The sequence below is a fragment of the Perissodus microlepis genome, chromosome 10 (genome assembly GCF_051167445.1).
Source record: "Perissodus microlepis isolate ML-2025 ecotype Zambia chromosome 10, ASM5116744v1, whole genome shotgun sequence".
In the NCBI taxonomy this organism is placed as follows: domain Eukaryota; kingdom Metazoa; phylum Chordata; class Actinopteri; order Cichliformes; family Cichlidae; genus Perissodus; species Perissodus microlepis.
In genome coordinates this window covers 1,812,091-1,829,978 of record NC_140470.1, presented here as the reverse complement: position 1 = coordinate 1,829,978, position 17,888 = coordinate 1,812,091, and the positions used below count along the sequence as shown (strand labels likewise).

General features: G+C 45.2%; 1 protein-coding gene across 9 annotated transcripts in view; it reads right to left on the bottom strand.

The window, feature by feature from the left end:
• The window catches only part of auts2a (activator of transcription and developmental regulator AUTS2 a), a 336,075-nt gene that overhangs the window by 213,761 nt on the left and 104,426 nt on the right, over positions 1-17,888 (bottom strand). Inside the window, exon 1 of one of the 9 annotated variants that reach the window (XM_084941436.1) lies at positions 13,831-14,273. The exons of 7 other annotated variants lie outside the window; for them this stretch is intronic. In XM_084941436.1, the coding sequence (XP_084797562.1) occupies positions 13,831-13,878 (48 nt within the window). In that variant the 5' untranslated portion in view covers positions 13,879-14,273. Of the gene's footprint in view, positions 1-13,830; positions 14,274-17,888 lie in introns of those variants that run through there. One more of the 9 variants, XM_084941434.1, reaches the window with a different exon arrangement.

Genomic DNA, 17,888 nt, shown 5'->3' with positions numbered 1-17,888 from the left:
CACTCTGGCTTTCCTTCCATTACAGACATTTCTGCAGCTCTAAGCTGGCAGAAAATTCACTTAATGATTGCAGCTTGTGTGCGGCACTGCTCTATTTAGAAACCAGACTGCATTTGCTGTTCAAATTAACAGTGCAAGGGGATAAAGGCACAAAGGGGAATAGACTGCACTAAGCAGGAAGAGAAGAAGACCTGATGTAACGAGGCTTACGCTAATTAACACGAGGTCTCGCGCTCGTTTCCTAAAAAATTTACTTAACGCGACTCGCATTGCTTCATTTATCTAAGCAAATGAGTGGAGAGATGTGTATCTACTTAAGCTACGGCAGGTCAATTACTAAAGCTAAATAATTCACAGAATGTAATATTTAGGTCTAACAAAAAAATCCTATTCTGAATAGGAAAAACTTCTACATTGAGTAAATGCTATCATAATTAGTATAATTAAAGCACATCATGTATTAATTACCGCAGGATAATTTCAGCAGAAATAGTTAAGAGTTTGCCTACATGTGAGAGATGAGACAGAAATGCAAATTAACAAATTAAGCAGCAAAGCAGCAGACTGAATATGTTCAGTAATGCAAGAGAGAAGAGGAGGAGAGGAGAGGAGAGGAGGAGAGGAAGAGAAGAGGAGAGGAGAGGAGGCATCTGGAGGCTGCTAGACATCACAGCACTCTGATGGTCAACCTCTTCTCTTGCAGGAGGGGTAAAAAGGGAGGGAAATCTGTTTCCTGTCATCTTCCATCTTGTCAGTCTTTGTTCAGACATCTTGCATCTCCTCCACCAGCTGTTTGCGGCCTGTGCTGACAGATGGCTGCTTCTCTTTGAAATGCACTCTCCTCTGGCCTGCTCTCCCTTACATCCCCCCGCCTCACTTGGTTAAAGTTTTAGGGAAAAACTAGAATGACTCCCTTGCGGTTGCATGCTTCAGTCCGTTGCAGCCTGTGAAACCCCTTTTTGGAAGGTTTCTTCTACTGTATTTGTGTGCATGTGTTCACATACTTGGTCTACAACGCTGTAGCCACAAAAGTAAATAATGCTTCAAACAGGATTCTTAAGCGTGGACGCTTCGCATGCATAGCACAGACTTAAGGCAGGCGATGACGTCACAAAGTGTCCAACAAAATTTGAAACTTTCTGTTTTTCAGTTTCTGCGTAGAAAAATGGTTACAAGTATTTTTGTATCCTATTAGACATTTGTGTGAATGATTCCCATCACTGGTTCTTAAGGTTTCTGAAGTAATGCACAAAGGTTGCTTTGTGTGACTGCACAGGCATTGATATATGGATGGATGGAGGGACAGACGGTGTAAATACATGATTCAAACCACAGCCAGCTCTGGGTTGGAGGGATAAAAATAAGTGAGGTGAATGCACAACAGGAGCGTCCATCTCACAGAAAAACTGTCAGCCACTCGCAGAACACTATGATGTATACAGCAATAAACACACTTTTTCCCACTGTCCAGACAAAAATAAACATCTAGACAACATGCATTGTGGAAACCCATCCGTGCGTGTCTGTGTCCCACAGCGACGGCCAAATTAGTCAGATCTTAAAGAAAGCCTCACTCAAAACGAGGCTGAGGTCAATAAAAAAGCACAACACTGCTCTGTGGCTTATGCCAACATATTGTGGTACTGCCAGACAGTCACACAGGTTTACATTCATACCTGTGTAATGAACTGCTGGAGTTTTACTTTCCAGCAGGCTGTAGCATGTGATCTATCCTAATCTGTGACATTCCTGTAGGTCGCATCGTCTATGTGAACCAACTCGACCCGGCATGGGAGCGCACAAAAGAGACAACAGAGGGGTCTTTGAGCCAGGGTACCAGGGGCTACCCATGGAGCTCAGGCAGCGCAACTATGGGAACCATCTCTGTACCCAGTCATCCAGCAGGCTGAAACCTGAGCTGCTCAGGAGCGAGCAGCAGACGGCAGGCAGGACCAGCATTCCTGTGGGAATGTGACTGGGGCTAATGAGCTCAGGTAGAACTGAGAGGGAGAAAACAGGAAAAACAAACTATATGGGCGTATAACTTAAAGAATCATTTTCAGATCGATTCAGAGCTACAAAGGTTTGCTTAGCAAACAGCAAACATCGCTCTCAGTAAAGGAAAACATGGTAACTGATAAACACAGCTGTTTGCAGATGAATGTGCCAAGACATTTTTGCCACATAACTCCCAGTAAAGTGGCAAATTGGGATGCTTTAAGTTTAACATCCAGGCATCCATGAAAACAGGATTTATTACATTTAACAGAGTTGGAAGTTAGCAGGAAGTTAGCTTGCTAGCTTCCACCTAAACATGATATAGCATGTTCTGACTGAGAGATTTCTGAAAGAATTCAAACGTACAGCTCTGCTGTCACTTCCAACATAAATGAAGACAGAAAACTAAACAGCAGTGACGTTTGTAGGGTTACTGAAGTTGGGCTAGCTGGTATATAATGATGTGCTACGTGAGCGCTAGCGACACAGCTATGTTAGCATAGCGTAAACACAGTGAAGCTGGAGGATGAACGCTAACTTTTTTCCACTCGATAAAAGTTAACATGAGGGTTCCTGATGGTTAGAGACAAATGCAATCGCATGGCAGGATGCTGTAAACGCACCAAACTTCAGTCAGGAGAACAACTGAGATAATCCATCCACAATACGAGGTTAGTCATTAATATACTGCAACAATATGGGAATTTTGCTTAATGCGCCTTATAATCCGGTGCGCCTTATGGTCTGAAAAATGCGGTACACAAAGGTTCTTCACAAAGTTTTAGTCTTACCTGACACAGTGACAGCACACGTTTCATCATATAAAGAAAAGCAGTTATTCCACCTGCGTAACTACTGTGAATCCCTGGTGACCCTCTTCAAAGAGGCTACACTTGTTCCATTGGCAGATTTTTTCACTTATTTCAAGCAAAAATATCTTGTATTAACTGAAAAAATCTGCCAATGAAACAAGCGAAAATTCTCCAGTTTCAAGATGCACTGTCTAAAAACAGGTTCCTATATGTTACTGAAGCGTTACAGCTGCAGCTGAATCTGTCTCATTTTAAGTGCAATTAGATATTTTGACTAGAAATAAGACAAATATACTTGGTACGACTTTGAGTTTTTGCAGTGTACCCCCCACCCCATTGTTTGTCATGTGTTGCTATGGTGTGTGAACATTCATATGTTTGAAGACCCTTCTAATAAGTACTGTACACAAATGCATACCAAAGTCTGCACCAGCCACAGCATGTGGATATGCGTAATGTAGAAGAACCCGCTTTTTTTGTTTTTCACCCTTCAGGTTATGTGTAAGAGATGGAGATAAAAGGCGACAAGCAAAAGCATACAGCCCGTGTGGGTAAAAGTTGTCTTTCCACTTGGCTAGGCATCCAGTCATTCGCTCCATCCATCTGTCAGCTATGTCCCTAGTGGCTACACTGAGAGCTCACGCGCTCTCTCCGGCCTGCAATTGTTCAGTGATCCAGACACTGGTCAGCCGCTCCCCGTCTCCATTCTGTTTTCCGCTGAGGAGGCTAGAGACCAGAGACACAGAGGCAGGCCCTGCCTTGTTACAGCCCACTCACCATGTTTACATCCAGCAAATTAACACAAACATGGCAGGGAGATATGAGATCCTGCCCGAGGCCTGAACCCAGCAGCGACTGCCATCGACACACAAACACACACAAAGGCAAACTGCTCCCGTGGCTTCACCATTCACTGGCAGCTCCGCGGCCCGGATTTTCAGACACGTGGCCGAGACTTTGACCATGTGTCACTGAATGCCTCCAAACATTAAAACCATCGTTTTTAAAACAGTCACCGTTTTTTCAGCTCTGGGTTTTCATGACAGAAGGTAGGCAGAACAGTCATCTTCATGACCCCATCTTCTTCTGCCACACATTTCAGTCGTAGTTTAGGGTTTTCGCTCATAGCAATGCAGGCCCTGCAAAAATCACTTAGCTCTTTGCGAACAAACAGATCTAATAGAGTGAAAATCTGACTAGTCGAGCTACTTTACTCGCTCTAAGCTTCTGTTGTCTCCTCTGTGGCGGAGGCTTTTTGTTTGACAGATGTTTACAGGGGCTGGGTGATGTTTCCTTGCTGTGTGCTGCCTGGGAAAACATCTGGAGTTTGCAGGGATTTACCAGTAATCCCTTTGGCAAGCTCTGGAGTGCTTTCTTAGAATTTCAATATGTCTGTAAACGTAAGAAAGGATTTCATGGCGAAAAAAGAAAAAAGAAGGTCCTGCTTTGCAGCAAGCGCTGCCGAGGTCGAAAGTTCTGTAAGCTTCTTAGTGCTCCAGCTTTTAAGCATAAATAAATTAAACCGGCTTGACTAAAACGCCTCCAATAAAATCTCATTAAAGTCCTATAAGCGTGGATGGATAGACAGAGGGATAAAACTTTGATGCTGTTCAGCTCATTCATTATTTGATGAAAAGGAAACAGCTTTGGCTACGCTGGAGAAATCCAGCATAGATGTAAACTAAATAAGATGTAAACTAAAAACCTGGGAGCAAAGGAGCAAACGTCTCCCAGAAGTCTTCAGGACAAGGATTATGTTCCCCAATCACCAGGGTTCACGCGGACGTATAGCATTTGTCTTCATCCTTCTCTCCGAGTTTGTTTGAAATGCACGAAACCACCCAAGAGGGACTTCCACACCATTTATCTCTCATATCTCATAACACACTGTGGCATCACCAGAGCCTGCAATTAGCCGTCCTTAATGTTAACCCACACCCACTCTGTCGTTTTCACATTCATTATAGTCATTAAAGTCACCCCCAGCATTCACAACCCAAGCCTAGCATACAGGCTCAGTAAATACAGAGTCAACAATCCCACAGCCCCTCACTCTACAGGGGGAACAGAGCAGTCTGCTCGGGGCTCACACTCTAATGTTGAAGTAAATCTCCGTCACCATTTATCCTATACAAGAGTCTTCATCATATTTGAAGTCTTCCCATTTGACTTGTATAAAGTTAAAATCTTCAGCGTATTATTTCTGTTGTCTTTAAATACTTTAAATAACTCTGACAGGCTGCAGATAAACAGAAACTGACTGAGGTTTAGCAGCTCCGCACCACGTTGCGGAGCAACACAGGCTCAGCTTGTATTTACCAAAAGAGCCTGCGTATAAATAAGCAAATGCGACGAAAGCCACAATTTGTTTCAAGGTTTGAATGTAATAACAGGATCCCTGAGTGTGTCATTTTGCAGAAAACATTGCGCGAACGGCAAAATTGGATACGAGATATACTTCATAGATAAATATTGTGATGTGTGCCGGACATTATTTGTATAAAAACCCAAGAAACTATTGGGCACGTCACCATACTGTACTTCTGCAGTATGAATAAAAGCCTCTTACAGTAAATGGTTAACAGGTGCCAGCCGCAGAAGCAGCCAACCATCTGCCAAATGTATACTCAGGAGCAGAAACTTTCCAAAGCACTGAGAAATTGATGTTGGTAACTTATCTCTTTATGATCAGTGTTGAAAAGTAAATATATTTGTTCAAGTATTCGTTTCTCAGCTGGCAGTCTTTACATTCAAGCTTGTTCCAAAGAACATCACACAATGCTAATTCTGCTTTTCTGTGCCAGTTATATTGTCAAACACAAACGGATGTATCGCAAATTTAAATGTGGAGTTGGGGGTGCTGGTTGAAGATGAGCAAAAAATGTATTTGTCAAAAGTGTGTGTGTTTATAAAAGGTAGGCACTCATCAACAAATACACGTAGATTACTTAATTTAATAGACTACTCATGCAGTAAAAACACTGAAACCATAATATTTTCTTTAGATGCAGAAAAAGCATTTGACAGAGTTAACTGGAAATTTCTATTTGCAACTTTACATAAATTTGGTTTTGGATCCTGTTTCATAAACTGGTTAAAAATATTATATAACTCCCCAACAGCTTGTGTCAGAACAAATGACCAAACATCCTCCCGCTTCTCTCTTCTGAGGGGCACCAGACAGGGATGCCCACTCTCCCCTTCACTGTTTGCAATTTTTATTGAGCCATTAGCAGCAGCAATTAGACAGGCTACAACAATTAAGGGCATAAAATGTAAGAATATAGAACATAAAATCAGCCTTTATGCAGATGATGTGTTACTTTTTCTCCAAAACTCACAAACCAATATCTCTGGGGTAATTGCATTGATAAATTCCTTCTCAAGTGTCTCAGATTATTCAATTAACTGGTCGAAATCAACAGTTCTTCCGATTAATTGCTCCTTCCATAATTCTTCTCCTTCCCCACTGCAATGTGGAAATATAAAATATTTAGGTATCAATGTCTCTCCTAAACTTTCAGAATTAACTAAATTAAACCACATCCCACTTTTAAAGACAGTAGAAGGCGACCTGGCTAGATGGAAATCTTTACCCATATCACTCATGGGAAGGGTCGCCGCTATAAAAATGATGATCTTGCCAAAAATAAACTATTTATTTTCAACGATCCCAAATAAGCCATCACAAGATTGGTTCAGATCTCTAGACTCGTACATTTCTAAATTCCTTTGGAAAGATAAACCCCCACGTATCAGCTTAAAAACACTACAAAGGACCAAGGATAAAGGAGGATTAGATCTGCCTAACTTTAATCACTATTTTTTAGCCAACAGGCTTCAGTTCATCTCTAGATGGTTTAAACACACCTTCTTAGATGAACCTTGGATAGATGTAGAACAGGCACTATGTAATAACCTAGAAATTTCAGACCTACCATTTATCAGCTCAAACATCAAACGACATGAATGCTTTAAAAGCATCAATATTAGCTCTTCTCTGACAGCATGGTGGGAGTTTCTAAAAATGACAGAGTCTTCATTAATCCCATGCAAACGTACACCTATCTGGAACAACCCGGACATATTACAAAACAATAATATGATAAACTTTTCAGATTGGAGTTGCAAAGGAATTAAATACTTGGAACATATATTGGAAGGAACAGACTTTATTTCGTTTGACAGGCTAGTTATACAATATGGGATCAACAAGAAACGATTTTTGGAATATCAACAAATTAAATCCATAGTAAAAAAGAAATTTAATCCCAGTGAAGCTGAATTACAAACACCACCAAGTGTGGTACAATTTCTTAGTCTAAAACCCCCCAAATTATTGTCTAAAATATACAGAACACTTTCTAAAATAGATGAATCAATATCCCTTCCTATTGCAAAATGGGAAGCAGATTTATCAATCAACTTAGACCCAAACCTTTGGTCTCAGATATGCTTAAAAACCTTTCAATGGATCAGAAATCCCAGTTTGCAATTAATACAATACAAAATATTACACAGAGTGCACTATACTGGTCATAGGATGTTCAAGATGGGCTATACGCCTTCCAACAACTGCTCACACTGCACAGCAAATACACCGGACAATTACATCCACGCTCTTTGGTTCTGTCCACCAGTTCAGAAATTTTGGCGTGAGATATGTGAAGACTTATCAAAGTGTCTGAAATGTAACATTCCAGCCTCCCCTTTAGTATGCTTGCTGGGCAACTTGGATGAGGTCACTGCAGAAATAAACACAGCCCACGTTGTTTTTACGGCCCTATGCATTGCCAAGAAAATGGTCCTCATTAACTGGAAAAATAAAAATAATCTTAATTCTAACCAATATAAAAACCATCTAATAGATCACATTAGTCTTGATACAACCTCTGCCATCACATTTGATCAATCCCTTTGGGCTCCTTTGATCGGCTTCATCACCTAGTGGGGGTGGGGGGTCATGGTTTGGTCCTGCCTTCGCTATTGTGGTTGATGTGGGGGTAGGGACGGCCTTAGGGCGTCTGGGGAGTCCCTAGGGACGTTTCCCTGGAGGGCCTAACCTGGGGGCTGTGGCCATGACCTGGTTAGAAGCTCTGGGGCTCTTGGATGGTGTTTTCCTTGTGGCTGCGTACAGCGGAGATGGGGGAGGGTCTGTGCTGGCGGACGTTGGTTACTGGCCTGGTAGCCTGGCTGCCCCTGGGAGGGTCCGGGACGGGCGTGGAGGCTTGGGGGTCTGGGGGTGCTCCGCCCCCCGGTCTGGGGTGCTGGCCGGGCCTTGGGGGCTTGGGTCCTGGTTGTTGTGTCGCCGGAGCAGTGGGCGGGTGGGTGCAGGGGGGCTCAGCCCCAGTGCAGGGGACCTCTGGTGCATCGGCCCAACTAGGGGGCTCTCTAACTGGTGGGGAGGTTGTTACATCTTTGCAGGTGGTCTCCTCACTACAGGAGCTCACTCTGCAGGTGGGGGGAGAGATATAGGAGAGGGGGAGAATGAACTCAACCTGGGTGTCTATTGTCTTGTGTAGTTTGGGAGATGATTGGATGATGGGGTGGGTGCAGTTTTCTCTGGGGTGGAGTCGGGTGGGCTGCCCCGGACTCTGTGGGGCTGGGCAATGCTGCTGCTGCGGGCCCCGGTCCGGATGGGCCTGGGCCTCCTTGCCCTGGTGGGTTCCAGAGCGTGGGGGTGCCTACTGGGGTCAGCGGGGGAGCTGGCCCCAGGGAGGGGCCGCTTGCCCCTCCCTTTCTTCCCTCCCCATCCTCAGCTGCCTCCCTATTCCCACTCTACCACACCCACCCACACACGCAGGGCTTGGGGTGCAGGTATGTCACCAGGGTACAGGGGAGGCACTCCCTCTCTGTCCCCTTCTGGCCGCCTGTGCCTCAATTTTATTCTGCAACCTAGACATCCACATTACTCACACTCTCACATAACACATACATATAGGGCCTTGGGGGTGGGCACGTTTTACAGCATCCAGAGGATGGTCGTTGTACTCCAACCCACCTCTGGCGCTGGTGCCCTACCCTCAATTTTAAATGCATTTAGACACTGAGGGTTTTCGGGAGGAGCCGTGCTGCTCTCTGAGAGGAAGCTAGTACCATGCTCTCCTGAGTTTTAAATGCACTTTAGAACAGCACACAACAACATTACATATGAGCGGGCGTAGGGAGGTTTGAGGTCTTCACTCACCCCGGTTCTGTTAGCCGTCAGGGCTGGGGGGCTGGGAGGAGGTGCTGGCCGTCAGACTGGGGTCTGGGATGCGGGGCCTCCCTGCTAATGCAGATAAGGAGGTGGTCCGCTTGCCTCCACCCCAGAGAGAAGGGTTACATCTCCTGGGTCTAGGTGCGGCTTGCCCCTCTGGGGGCGGGGGTACCTGGACCTGGGATATAGAGTATGTTTGGGGAGTGCGACTGTCTGTGCAGTGTCTATTTGTGTCTGTCTACACGTTGGGTGAGTGCCGAGTATTTGGTTGTGCATATGGGGGTGGGAATGCACGTCTGTGTCCGCGTGTGCCTGTTTGTCTGTGTCTATATGTCAGGTTGGGTCTTAGACTCAACCTCTCTGGGTACATCTCAGGCCCTTTAAAGTACGGAGGCCTATCTCCCCTCACCACACTCCCTGCCGGTGGCTGATGCCCTTAGACGTTGGTGTGTTGGTGGTCCTTGTCATCTGGGGCTGGGCGCTCATGCATGTACCGGCTCACTCCTGGTGGCCGATTGGCGGGGCCGGGCGCCTGTGGCCCGGCTGGGCTCCTTCCGGGGGGTGGGATGCCCTCAGGCCTCTGGCCTCTGGGCCTGAAGCTCGGTCCTCTCTGGCACAGCTGGCTGCCGGCGGAGCCCGCGGGCACACCACTGCAACCCCCTCTGGCCTCTGCTCCGTAGCTGCGGGGTGACCTCTCGTTTGGGGCTCTACTCTGCTCTTCCCAGGAGGGTGGCACGGTTCCCCCCCCCTTTGGTGGTCCTCCTCGGGTCCTTGTACTCTGGGGCCTCTGGATATCTGGGGCCTGGATCTCCTCCATACCTGCTTCATACCCTGGTGGACGGGGCTATGGCTCCCCACACTCCCTAGCAGATCGTTACATGGAGAAACCTTTGGAATACAAGCATGCTGATCCACACAGGTATGCACACAGGTGTACACACGGGTGTTCACAGACGCGGACTACACCTTTCTTGGCTGCTGCCTCAAAGCACATTGTGCGCTGTCTATCTTGCGTGCTGCACAATATCGTTTATTATTTAGTATCTACTGTTATCTACTGCTAGCTAGTTTATTGTGATGGTGCTGTTTTTATTATGTTGCTCTTTGTTGTTTGCTTTCTCTTCTGTTTTTTTTCTCCATACAGGTGATCCAGGCGTTTTGTTTGTTTGTTTGTTTGTTTTTTCCTTTCTTCCCCCCCTTCTCACCGTCTCTTCTCCCCTTTGGTTTTCTTTCTCTCCCTCTCTTTCTTTCATTCTTTCTCCCCGTCCTATCCCCCAGTCACGTCTGTCCCGTTTGTAGCAACCGAAAATAAAATAAATACATAATTATAATAAAGGTCAATCAAATGGACCAATATGGCAAGGCCATGATGATCCACTTGGTAAAATAAATCCGCTTGGCATCTTTCTTGGCCTTAAGACAACAATTCTGATGGCTAAAGATCCAAACGGGACACAAAAAAAAAAAAAAAAAAAAAAAAAAAAAAAAAGTGTGTGGGGAAGAAGGTCGGGAAAACGAAGACGGTAACGCAGCCATCCGTGAGAAAAATGTACTGCATTTTTCAGACTATAAGGCGCACTTAAAATCGTTTAATTTTCTCAAAAATCATCAGTGCGCCTTATGTATGAATTCTGGTTGTGCTTACTGACCTCGAACTGATTTCATGTCGTACACAGCGCTCAGCAATCTGTCAAAAATGTTTTAGCATGACTTTGCTAAGCTACGAAGTCACACCGCTTGAGGGATTGTTGGAGCATTACGGCTACCGTAGTCAGGAGCCTCACAGAGGAATCTGGGTCCTAAACTCCGTCTGTTTCAGGTCTCAAAGTCAAACAAACACTGAGAGTTAAAAACTGTCTAAATTCTTTCATCTTTAATAAAATGATATATGAATGATGTAACAATTAAGTTTAACATCCAGGCATCCATGAAAACAGGATTTATTACATTTAACAGAGTTAGAGGTTAGCAGGAAGTTAGCTCGCTAGCTTCCACCTAAACATGATATAGCATGTTCTGACTGAGAGGTTTCTGAAAGAATTCAAACGTACAGCTCTGCTATCACTTCCAACATAACTGAATTGAACATCTGGGCTGCTTCATAAATTATGAAGCGCCTTGAGGCGACTTTTGTTGTGATTTGGCACTATATAAATAAAACTGAATTGAATAAATGAAGACAGAAAACTAAACAGCAGTGACGTTTGTAGGGTTACTGAAGTTGGGCTAGCTGCTATATAATGATGTGCTACGTGATCACTAGCGACACAGCTATGTTAGCATAGCATAAACACAGTGAAGCTGGAGGATGAAGCTAACTTTTTTCCACTCAAAGTTAACTCGAGGGTTCCCGATGGTTAGGGACAAATGCAATCTCATGGCAGGATGCTGTAAACGGACCAAACTTCAGTCCGGAGAACAACTGAGATAATCCATCCACAATACGAGGTTAGTCATTAACATACTGCAACAACATGGGAATAGAGCAGCTGGAGAGGATTCAACATTAATGAATCAATGGTACAGAAATGGAGGAAGCAAGAAAAATGAGTTGAGGAAAGTTCGACTTATCTGACTGTTTTGTTTCGCTTAATGCTCCTTTTAATCCGGTGCGCCTTATGTATGAAAAATATGGCACATTTTGATAGTTCTGTACTATAATTTAAGTGTCTCTGGGTGCAGCCATCCGGCTATGGGAGAGGCTGTAGTTAACACACTAATCACAGGGTGTGTGTGTAATTGAATTAGTCCAGTGGGATTAAGGTCACTGTTTGCCCTCTGTAGGTCTGCAGCCCCACAGTCGGCCCACTGGGGGTCCTGGCAAAGACAGACAGAGCACAATTTCAGTGTTGTGCTCTCTTTCCACTCTGAGGAATGTAACTGACCTCCCACCTCTCACCAGTCGTTACCTACACCTATCTCACTTAAGGCATGAGCCCACACACGGGGGCAGCAATTACCCTTCCCCCAGACTTTGAGGACCCGCACGTTCTTGATCTAGAAGCTACAGCACTCTGTGCCCTGCTCACCCTTTTTCTTCAGAGAGCAAAAGAGGTGGGTGGTGGGGGACAGGCACTCAGTCAAACATGGCAGCGCTTGTTTAAGGTCAGCTCCCATTCACATGCTGCTGAAAGCACGCCTGTCAATCACACATAACCACACAGAGGCTGCTGCTTCTGAAGCAAGACAGCTGGGAGCAGGAAAAGCAGGCGACTGCATAAGCCTTGCCTCCGCCAACGCACATTCAGCTTACCCTCGTAAGCACTGACACGCACATCCTGTTGTGCACACTTTCTTTTAGCTACAGACAAGAAGGAAAATAGTGGAATCCAGGAAGGATGATAGAGTTAGTGAAAACACACTACAGGAGGAGGACACTACACTTTTACACTCTGCCACCGGCTGTTTGCATGGGTGCCTTAACCAGCATCCACTGTTACACTGACACTGTTAACCTGACGCTCCCCAGCTGTTCCACTTATCTCTAATGTCACTTTGCAGGTTTTATATAACACAATAAAACACAATGGAGGCGCATTAGAGCGTTTTCCAAACTTGTGCATCTCGTTTTTAGAAACAGACGCTTTGAAATATTAGATCTCTGCATCATAGTGAAGCAGTCTCCTCTTTTTCATTAAGTTTGTTTAAACACACATCATGAAATATTAAACAGGCTGCAAAAACAGATTTCGGTTAGAAAAGATCAAACCAGAGCAGCCATCTTCCTACTTCCACACCCCGAGACTGCTCAAGAACAAAATGGCAGACCAGATGGAAACGGAGCACCTCGGGCACCAACAGATGCTCCCACGAGGCCACTTGGCACACACTCACTTATCCGCTATAATAGCCCTGATTATAGCAAAGACAGTGTAACACATGCACACTGTTATTTCATATATTTAATGCGCCGAATGCTTTAGCCTACCAAGAGTAAACCAAAGTAAACTGAGCCATGCGTGACCATTTTTTTGTAACCGGATAGCTCGGATGATCCTACAGGGCAGACACCTGATGCTAAGTGGAGAACACGATCGGCATAAGGGGTCACTACAAAAAAACGTTGGTCACGAGACAAAAAGAGACGAGGCAGGAGCTTAGCAGGAGGACAGCTGACTGGCTAGATGGTCGCTGGTGGCTGTCGTCTGGCTGATAGATGGCCTCGCTGCCTAAATGACTGGTTAACTGACTGAAGGCAGTTGTAACTATTCATTAGCAGAGCAGCGAGCAGTTAGCGAAAGTGCTAGTGGCTGGCCCAAAGCTTGGCTTTCACAGCCTAATGTCAGGCTCACACAGAACAGTCTATCAGACTCATCACATTACACAGGCTATAGGACCAGACGATGACATCACTAAAGGTGCGCTACCTCACAAGAAAAGGTCTGCCCTCATGGAAACATAACAGCCATCGAGCAGACGTTACAATGGCATTACATCACAAGTATGGATCTGCTTCACGTTACATTTACACGAATTATTCAGAGCAAGGACTTAATTAACATAATGTGAAAGCTGAGAGCGAAGAATGAGGCAGATATATGAAATACCAAAATAAATCTGTTTGCTCGGCTTGTTTTTAGAGTTCAGAGCACAAATGGAGACTTTTAGAAAACTGAACTCATTCTTTTATTGTGGCAAACACTCGAACAACAAGTAGAAAGTGTTCTCACTTAAGTGCAGTGCTCCCATAAAAGCGCAATATTATCATGCAGATGGCATTAGAAACTGTGTGTTTGCACAGTTACACTGAGAACTTACGTATTTAACCTCCACTTTAACACAGGCCTACAGCCCCGAGGTAAAACCTGCATGTGGACGTACCTTCTCATTGTACTTGAACTTGACATAGAACCAGCTGGACTTGATCATCGTTGTCTCTTCTGCCCCTGACTGCGTGAGGAATGACTGATGATCAGCGTGCAGCCTAATGACACGGACGTTTCTGCTCCTTTATCCCGTTGGTCTTTGTGCTGCTCCTTTCTTGCTGCGTCTCTCACTTCAAGCCCCGGAGCCAGCTCCCGTTTGCTTCACTCCTTCGTCTTCGTGCCGCGGCGAGCCGTGTGTCTCATGTCGGGTTTGGAAGGCTGACAGAGGAGCTCCTCAGATGGGCTTCAGCTGTGTTCAGTGGTGGCAGATGCCAGCAGAGGCGCAGCAGAGAGATGTTTTACTTCTAAGTGGGCTAACTCTACACGCTGCAGCACCAACCTCCCGCACTTCCCTCTCCCTCTTTCCTTTCTTTCTTCCTGCCTATCATATGTGCTCACTTTCTCTGCCTCACTTACTCTTTTTATGTTTCCCCTTCTCGAGCCCTGTGCTCACTCAAACCACCTTCTCCGTGCTTCCCATTGCTCTCTTTTATGCACCGGTAAACTCTTTCATTCCGACCTCATTTAACCCCCTTCTGTATCTATTTCAATCTTACGTTTCTCTGCCCTCTGTAAACCAACACTGTCTGCTTTATTATTTCTACAGAAATCAGCCCCGATGCTAGTCTGACTCCAAAGGTTCAGAGCTCCCCTGGGCCAAATGCACTCTGACAGCTGAACAAATGCACCCCCTAAATGCAACGTCAAATGTATTTATGCTGAGATCAGATTGGGCAAAACTCCCCTCTGCATGAGCGCTTCAAATATTTACAAGGATTGTAGCAGAGATTGTCGTTAGCGGCTTATCTAGTATTCTTGTTTCATCAAATTCCAACTACTGGGACATTCCATGTATTCCGGTACTGATTTTATTTCCACGAATTCTTCTTCTGTGCTTCCTGATTCAACTTTACATGATATAAAATATCTCTCTAAGGTGGTTAGCATTGCTGTCTTGCAGCAAACAGGGTTGCGAGTTTGAATCCACCATCTGGCTGTGTGTCGTTTGCATGTTCTGCCTGTGTTTGTGTGGGTTCTCTCCGGGTACTCGTGCAGTTATGGGGGTTAGGGGTTTAACTGGTGATCCTAAAGTGCCCGAGAGCGTGAATGGTTGTCTGTCTCTTTCTGTGCCCTGCCTGCATCGTACAGCCTGGACAGGTCGCCAGTCTGTCACAGAGAGACAGACAACCTGTCCTGGTTGTGGTTGGATCTCTCGTCCATCCATTCATATATTTAATTTTGAAATTAAATCAGCAGTTAATACTGCATCATGCAGACACAAAGCAAACTCAGCTTTCACTTGAAGTTATGTAGTTCAGTTTTAGCCTCAACTTGAGACTGGGAACGGGCCACCCAGTCAATGTTTACATTCTGCCACTCCCGCTGGCGCACAGGGCCCATATCCCATCCACACAGTGCTGCTGCTGTGTATATAATCATGTCACTTTTGACGATGGTTTGAAACTACAATGGGCTCCTGTATCCCACAGGGTTTATCCAAATTTGGCAGCTCCCGAGGTAAACTGAGGCAACCCCTGTCATGGGACAGCAGTGGGTTATAAACAAAAGTAATCAGACGCAGGAGTGCCACTGCGTCAGCATCCATGGAAACATAATCTCCCTTTGTTCAAGGTTTGTGCCAGCATGGGGGGGGGGCAGCATCTAATGCCATCGTGGGACATCACGGAGGACTGACCGACTCTTTCACACGTCATGTTTACAACAGTGAAGCAGGAACAGATTGTTAAAAGATCAATATAGTCAATACAGCTTCTACTCTGTGCTTACTACACAAAGGGGCGTAAAGAAGGGTCCATGCTGATCGTGGATACAGAACACAGAGCCGTATTTCCCTGCATCTGTGTGTGGATAGTTTATTGAGCACTAAGACGAGGACTGCTCGCTGAAAATGAGACATTTGCATATCTTTAAACAGCTGACATTTAGGAGACAGCATCTCTGCATGCGTGCAGGCACAGTTGGCCTGCAAACAAACAAAGCAGGTAATGTCACTGATTTTTCCTGCATGACAAATTTGATACACGACTACAGAAGAGAAACCATCATTTAACATGAACCTATCAAATTAACTAACAGCTAATTTGTCCTTTTTTTATTAGCCACTGAGGACGTCTGCACTATTAAGCAATGAAAGTGGGACATTACGACTACAGTTTGTCCTGCAGTGATAGTCGTACAGTAACATTTATGTCTATTTTATATAAACTTGTATTTCAACAAAGTGCTGTCACAGTTTTGCCATCATTTACTGATCCACAGCCCACCACATGAACATTATGTGTGATTTCTTAACCCCTTCCTCTGCATTTTTAGGTCAGCAGTGACGTACGGAGGGCTTGTCTTCAGCCGTCGGTCTAATCAGAAGAAAAACAAACAGCAGGTTTCCTTGACTCAGGGCTGCTGGGGCTGAGCGCGTGTGGGCTGCTGTATATCATTTGCTTCAGTCCTGTTCTTCCTCCTTACTCTTCTTTCTCTCTTGTCTTATCACTTTCCACTCTCCTCATGCCACCCATGGGGAGCCTGTAGTGCTGTAATGCTATGTGACAGCCTGCCTGCCTGCTCACTTCCCACACACATGCCTACGCTTGGCCATGTCCCCCACGGCCATCGCTGCGCCCGGATAACAGAGTTTCAAAAGCTCGGAGGGATGAAATCCAAAAAAAAACAAAAAAGAGAGTTTAGGGTATCGTTTCAGCGACTGGTGTGCGTTTAGGCACAACACGGAGCTGAACAGAGCTGGAAAGGTGCAGTCAGTGGCTCGCTGATAATATTTTGAGGACTGTGCACAATTGCATTACAAGGTTATCTTGAGATCTCTTTGGATCTCAAATTACACAGTTATGTAGCGTGCAAAGACATATCAAAACAATTAAGTTCAGGGGCAACAGAACAGGCCAACATGAGGTCAATGAGCATTGTTTCTGCATGGCTTTACCAGCATCAGGAGTGAGGAGGAGGCTGAAATGCGCCAGTTTTTCTACAAATATCAATATGTCTAAAAAGGAGTCTCTTCTATTTCACCACAAACTGGGAAGAAGCTTTAGCAGGCTGTACAGGCTCTGGAGCTGCCCATCTGCACAGACTCGAGCGTGACGCTGTGTTTTTAGCGTGGACATCTTTGTCATAATCGCTTGTCAAAGTCCGTCCTAGTGTACGACACGCGAGAGCACGTACAGTGAACCTGACACTTTTTGTTTATGTGCTAGCTTGCTCTCTCCTCCGGCTGCAGCAGCCCAGATGTTCAAGCCCGTGAGCTACAACGCTTCAGCTTTGCTCCGATTTTCCATTAAACCTGCTAGCATGAAAAAGAGTGAGCACGCCATCCTGCAAAACACTTCCTCCTTAGAGTTTGATTTAATCTTTTAAACTCAGAAGCAGCTCTGTGCTGCAACACAGTTCTCTTACATAATCAAATATAAGGTTAAAAAAAATAAATGGAAACAAATGAGAGACACTTTTTTAATGAAACTCACCTGTGGGAGCTGTTAGTGAAGGAGGGAAGGCTTTACAACAAACGACACCCCCACTCCTCTACAACACTGCTGCAATGGGCCGGCACGGCACAGTGCATGTTTCCTCGCTTCCTCTCCGCAGGCCGTATTGGCCAGCAACACAAAGGCCATTTCCTGCTCTCCACACAGATATTACAGTTGAAGCTAAGTCTCTCTGATGGCCAGATAATACAGGTCTGAGTCCCGTCTAGGCCACAGCCAGGAAATCACGTTAGCCTGCCCCCCTCTGCCTTCTACTGCTGGGGATTATAGCACCAGGCTGCCTTGGCACAAATTACTTTTGCTGTAATGCAGTGAGGAAGCTTGTATTAAGGTCCATGAGGTGCAGCAATAACTTGTTTGTTCCTTTGGGAGAGCTGACCACTGAAACACATAGTTTAGCTTTATTACTGTAAAAAAGTATGCAGTGAGACTTACAAGGAAATAATTCATGTAGGGGAAAAAGCTCTAAACCGGTCAATCAAACGAGCATTAATGTGAT